Source organism: Octodon degus, unplaced genomic scaffold (genome assembly GCF_000260255.1).
Source record: "Octodon degus isolate 3935 unplaced genomic scaffold, OctDeg1.0 scaffold00290, whole genome shotgun sequence".
Taxonomy (NCBI): Eukaryota; Metazoa; Chordata; class Mammalia; order Rodentia; family Octodontidae; genus Octodon; species Octodon degus.
Genome location: NW_004524866.1, coordinates 2,199,343 through 2,205,902, shown reverse-complemented (window position 1 = coordinate 2,205,902; position 6,560 = coordinate 2,199,343). Strand labels below are relative to the sequence as shown.

The following is a 6,560-nucleotide window of genomic DNA, read 5'->3' as shown; positions in this document are numbered from 1 at the left end:
GTAGTTCTTTAGGAAATGTGATCTTTTAAAATATCCTCACCATTTTCAAGGTGAAAATAATATATTTTTAAAATTACAAATAGTATTCAATACTAACAAGCATCCATTTCTGTTTAAATATTTTATTGTAGGAAAAATATATTTCTTTTTTTCATTTGGATTTCTTTATTTTTTCACAATAAAATGGTATTTTCTTTATACTTTTGCAAAATTAGTAACATATGCTGCAAGGTTTCCTAGTGGCTAAGAGGTGACTTAAACCAGGTAGGATGTTTATCTCAGGACTAAGGTAGCTTGTCTGCTTTAGGCACTGAGGCCTAGTTCTGCCTACACACATTTGATCAGTTTCCTAGCTTCCATGGCTCTCAACATATCCATCTTTTTTTTTTTTTTGTCAGAGATATGTGTTCCATTTAAGTTACAGAGGCTATATTTGGAGAAGTCTTTAAAGGAACTTTTCATACTAATGGCAGTCCAAAGATTGTAGGTACTTGAATTTAGCAAAATAACCCAATATAGACCAAGAGTCCATAATGATAGTGAGTTATCAGCACATCTTCCAATTGTCAGAAGTTGGAGACTTGAGCCTTTTACAGCTCAGCATATTAATATAGCTTTATTTTTTATACCTCATGGTTCCACTTTCTGCTGGATGGTTAAGACCAAGATAAAGCAAGACCTATATAACTAAAAACGGAACTTGTGTTAAAAGGATAGCCAGTGTTTTTTTTTTCTTTAATTTTTATTTATTTATTTATTTGTGTGTGTGTGTGTGGCCAGCTCAGCCCACCAGGGGGCGGGGCTGGCGGGCATGTGGTGCTGGGGGCTTGAACCTTGGTCCCTGTGCTTTGCTGAGCTTGTTCTAAGTAGGTTCTTAGCCCTAGCCCTCCAAGGTCAGTGAGGACTCAGAACATAAGAGAACCTCTGCTGTGACATTGTTTCACTAAGTGGTGTCCCAAGTTTTTTGATCAAGGAGATTATAGGGCCGCAGAGGAAAGTGATGAACAGTGTATAATGTGCCTAAGGAGAGTCACCTAGAGAGAAAACATTCTCTCAGGCTTTCATAGAGAACAAATTGGTCAAGCAATGGCTGTGACTTATTCAGATGGCTGACAGTGACGAAAAGTCTACAAGGTGCTGAATGTGGTTCCAGGATTAATCCTGAGAGGATTTGACTGATCTTGTTGGAAGAAAGATATTTCTATAATATTATTATCAAAAATATCCAAACAAAATTGCTATCCACAATTGTGCACGTGAAGAAATACTGGGCTGATGGATTCATTAGTTCACTTGATTTAACTAGTAGGAAATGTAAACATCTAGAAGCATAGAACACTATACCTATGAATATACATGATTTTATCTGATAATTAAAGATAAAACTAAAATCATTTCAAGTCAAAACTTAGATTTTTTTTAAAGAGTAAAGCAATGAGTTATAATGCATATAGGTTAGGGTAAGAAATAAAAAGTCACCCTCCTTTCTGCGATTCAAGGCACAGACAATTGCTCCACCTTTCCCCTCCTCGAGATTATGTAAAGAAAACTCAATCTATAACTGACAAAATGCAATCTCCTTTGAATGTTATGCAATGAAGCTTCTTGAGGCTGTATATCAAAAGCATTTTCATTGATGAAGTTGTCAAGACAAGATTTCTTTGTTAGCATCAGAGGTATTTAGTGTTGCTCTGGAGTTTCCACATCATGGAATAAATATTCATCAAGGTAGGAGAGAAAAAGAACTGAGGAGACAATCATGCATGAATATCCTATTGAGAATAGGATTATTCAACTAAGAAATTAAACAATATTCTGGTACTGGCCCCAAACAAAAACAAAGAAAATGAGAAAATAGCAGATATCTGATATACAGTTGGTAAGTGAAAGTCCTTTGAAAAAATCATATATTGTACAGCAATGGCCTTAACAGAACATAGTAAGATGGCCAGGGAGATGGATCAGTAGAGTAAGTGCTTCCCTGGGAAGCGCAAGGGTCTGAATTCAATCCCTGGCTCCGCCAAAAAAAAAAAAAAAAAAAAAAGGAGTATGAAACAAGAAAAATATTTTATAAATGTTAATAGAAAAAAATTTTATCAATGTTGCCACTATACAAAACATTAAGAAAAAAATTTTATATCAATTACAAATATTACATAAGTGCTCTGAAATTTGGAAAATCTATGAAAGTAGTGAGATTGAGAACATAAAAGGAGCAGATTATTTAGAGCAAAAACGACTAATACATGGATTAATGTGATAGATTATTGAAAAGTTACTTATCGCGAGGGAGATGGCTTAGTAGAATAAACACTTCCCTGGCAAGCTCGTGGGCCTGAATTCAATCCCCAGTTCCACCAAAAAAAAAAAAAAAGAAAGAAAAAGAAAAAAAAAGTTATCTATCTGTCTATCTATATATCTATCTGTCTGTCTGTCTGTCTATATCTGTCTATCTGATAATCATTGTGGTCAAAAGATTTGCATTAAATTCATTAAATGTTAATTATTTATAGTGAAAAGTAAACTCTTGTGAAAATTAAAATTAAGTGAAAAACATATTTATAACAGAATAAATTTCAGAGATAGTAAATATTTTTATGATATGTAAGTAATACATAACACAGAAGTATTTTTAACATTATACAGTGAGACACACTGCTAAAACAAAAAACCATAATGCAAATCATGGATATTTTTTTCCAACCTGTAGGGTTATATCTGTTCCAAATAAACATGATTTTTAAAAAACTATTTACAACAAGCAAAAAATCCTAGCAAATCATTTATAGGATGCTTGATCAACATTATTTTCCTTTCCTTAATATGTAAAACATTAATCTAGAAATTGAAAGCCTTTCCAAAAACAAAGCAAAAAAAAACATGATATAGAGTAAGTCACCTAATAACATATTGTTAAGATAATATATGCAATATGATCAATACAAATGTTAATACAGAATGTACCCATACATCCACATGGTACCATTGGTTTAACTTCATGTTAGGCCAGTTATCCAATGTAGAGGTGAAGGAATTATTGCTTCCCCGAGTAGTGGGTTGAAAAGTTCCATTATTTTGTTTCAGTACTTAGTTTGACAGCATGCAGAAAACAAGTTAAATTTTATGTACATACATATATATTAAATTAAATTTTATATTATATTATTTGTATACTTTTTTAACACAGCTGTTGTACCGTTTAATATTCTTTAGCTTTAACCAGAGAGCATTGCTCTAAGTACCACATATCAACTGCCCTCCTTAAATGACAGGAGAGATTAATTAACAACTTGGAACATCCAAAATTGAGTGTGAATTGAATTACAATTGGAAGAAAGTATATACATTATTCATGCATAATAATTAGCATATATATGTTATGAAAGGAAAATAAGTTGATAAAAAACGAAGGCAAAATAATTCTACATTGACTGTGCCTATATTTATGTGGAGAAAGTCAAAATGCTATCAAGGCTACAGTATTATGGCCACTGTATTTGCATTATGATCATTTAAAATATTAAAATTAAATTTTCCACAAGAGGTTGTCTTAAAAGACATACATTTTATTTTCCAAAACTTCTTTCCTTTTCCTTTCTCATTTTATAGGATTCTAAACTCCGTCCTGAGACTCTTGTTCCTGGACAAAGAAACTCAGAAATGCAAGGGCATTCTTCTCAGTCACAGACGGAGCTCACAGAGCGTGAGTCTAGAGCAGGGCCCCCTGCAACAGCCGCCTGACCCTCTGAGCATACGTGAGGACAGCAGAGTAGGTAGGTCATTCTCTCCTCCTAGGAATACAAACAGATACTATATACCTGAACTAGCCTTGAAATCTGATAGTGCCTGATAGCTGGTCAGTTTCTCATCCCCCACTATACCCAGATGCTGTCTGATCACACTGGGCTCTCTTTAGTTAGGATCCTCCCGGGGGCATTACCTGGACTCCATCATGAGCCCCTCCTTGAGTGCAGTTTCTCAGTCAAAAAAAAATCTTTCTTATAATTGTCAAAGTGTGACATGAATAATTAATCTTCTCACACACTTTAGGAGATTTTTGAGCAGTTTTCTGAGTCATACACTCAAAACCATTGCTCATCTGTCACCAAAAAGCAGAAACAATAGCAAGAACAAGAATTAAAGCTTGCAATTTAGTGCATTTGTAAGGACACATAATTTAGAAAATGATGGAAGAAAAACACACATTCGGTGTGTGATGAGAAATGCCTATAATTCCAGCTGTTCACAAAATTTAAGTTGAGGAAGCCCGTCAGCCCAGAGGCTTCAGGTAGCACGATCATCACCAGATGTCCCTTTATCAAGAGCTATGTAAGCATAGGACAAGTGTCTAGGAATAAATAGAAGGGAAAGGCCCAAGTTGCTTACTCTGCTGCCCCTGCTCACAAATAAGGGCTAGTTTTAGAGACCATAATCCCAGCTGGTTAATGCAGAGGCCTGGATTTGCATATAAGAAAACTCTCCATCACCAAATCAAAAAGAATAAAACTAAATTTGCTAAGCTGGTGGTAAGTAATACATACATGATTACACAGAAGAAAAAAAGTAGAGAAAAAGTTACATCACCAGGTCTGCAGAATTGCCACTTGTGAAATTGCTATTCCAGTGCTGAGTAACCCCTTTCTGTGGTTCTGATTGGGAAGAGTCTAGGTAGAGATACTTTCTATGGGTTAGATTCCAAAGAGCTCCCACCAGGGAGCCCCTTAAAAGCAGCTGCTGAGATAAAAGCCGCAGTGTCACAACTTTATGCGTGACCAGAATCAGGGAGTCTGTAGCACCCAAGAACCTGCCAAATATCTGAAGAAACATTTTCATCTTCTACACATGTTAGAAAGAAACACTTTGGGATATGGTGAGGTGAACAATGAGTTTCTGCTCATATCAGAATGCCAGCCAAACATCCTGATGTGTAATCTTTAGAACAAGGCAGTGGTACTGTGTTATGACCAAGGAAGATCTTTCTGTATTAAATTTTATTTCTTCATATGGGTTGCTGCCACAGGAACACTGTGGGTCAGCTTCTTCCGTAAAAATCAGTCATTGTTCCACTGACATCTCCTTTTCTTTCAAAAGCACACATCATTTACTGGAATTCTCTGACACTTTGGAAAATTCATTAATCATGTTTGTAAATAAGTACAATACATATATGTTTGTAATTGAGCACATCTATGACAACTAATATTTTAGGAAATCGCCTGATAAGGTATTATCTGAATAGAGAAAGGAGACACAATCCAACTCAGAAATAACTGCATTGGTAGGGAAAAGTCTCACAGATGACTCATCCCTTACTCTGGGCCCAGTTTGCAATTCTAGGAGTCGTAGGACACCCTAAGGTTCATTTGAAATAATAACTGAGTATTTTACAGGAAGAAATTATTCCAACCAGAAGGGTCAATATCAGAAGACACTCTGCAAAAAATGCAAGGAAATTTATGCATACCTAGAGAAACACCAGCAAATCCTTGATAGTCTAAGGGGATATTAGGTAACAGCCACTTAGCACTTAGTTCAATCCAAGGGATCAATTGAGATGAAGAGCATCACTTAATGTCATGCAGTGATATCGAGGTAGGAGGAAGAACCTGAACCACGGTGGATGGTGAGGTCCTGCTCAGGTTCTATGAGTGAAAACAAGAAGATAGGAAAACAAATAAAAAGAATATCTTCTTTCCACATTCAGAAGTATAAAAAGTGGACCAGGAATACCTATAAACAGGCCTCTTGTACACGTGTGGATGGGCAGCGAGGCAGCAGTATAGAGAATTTTGATGAAGCTATCTATAGCCATTATCCATATCCATAGACATTCTTATCCTAATATCCACAAGAAAACAAATAAGTGAAGGAGAGACTTACTGAATGAAATAGAAGTCTGTAATAGGCTTTATATCAAGGACACCAGTATAGTAGATATAGTAATAAAGAGACAAGAAACACCCAATCACCACATCTCCATCCATCTGCACACTGGTGCTCCTGAGGTGAAGGCAGCCTTCATTTTCAAAAGTGCACACTAAGGCAGGAAGCTGCAGGAGAAGGAAGAAAACAATGAAGGGAAACATCTTAGATGCCTACTCAAAGCTTATGGCTGAGTGAAGAGGAAACTTGCAATCTGAGTCAAGTAAATAAATACCTTATATGTGTGATGTGATTCAACCTGACACTTTCTGACTCAGGTGGACCGTCTGATGCTCCATCGCCTTTCAACAGTGGCTGCTCCATGTCCCTGGAGAAGTTTGCCACCAATATCCTCAGGCCTGTAAATCTGAGGTCTTGCATCCAAGAGAAAAACAGAAGGAAGAAGTTGTGATTGAGTTGCATTTTCTCCAGAGGGAGCCACCATAATGCAGTTCTACTGATAGCAGTATCCCAGGGGCCACCTCTGCCTGGGCAGATTTGCTCTCAAGTCTTTGTCAATAAGCCACTAGCATGGATGACACTAGCGGAGTTGTTAATAGATTGCACTAGAGCATTTAATGCTAGGATTATGTTGAAATATTCTGAAAAGCCTCAAGCTTGGTCAAGAAATACTAAGC

The 6,560-nt window shown here is 36.2% G+C and overlaps 1 protein-coding gene across 1 annotated transcript in view; it reads right to left on the bottom strand.

Annotated features, from left to right (window-relative positions):
- LOC101573447 (vomeronasal type-2 receptor 116-like) overlaps window positions 1-6,246 on the bottom strand; it is a 21,094-nt gene extending 14,848 nt beyond the window's left edge. The window contains exons 1-3 of the mRNA XM_004647181.1: window positions 6,187-6,246; window positions 5,881-6,050; window positions 4,580-4,804 (exon numbers count right to left, since the gene is read on the bottom strand). Coding sequence (XP_004647238.1) covers window positions 4,580-4,804; window positions 5,881-6,050; window positions 6,187-6,246 — 455 coding nt within the window. The remainder of the gene's footprint in view (window positions 1-4,579; window positions 4,805-5,880; window positions 6,051-6,186) is intronic.
- Between the last annotated feature and the right edge of the window lie 314 nt (window positions 6,247-6,560).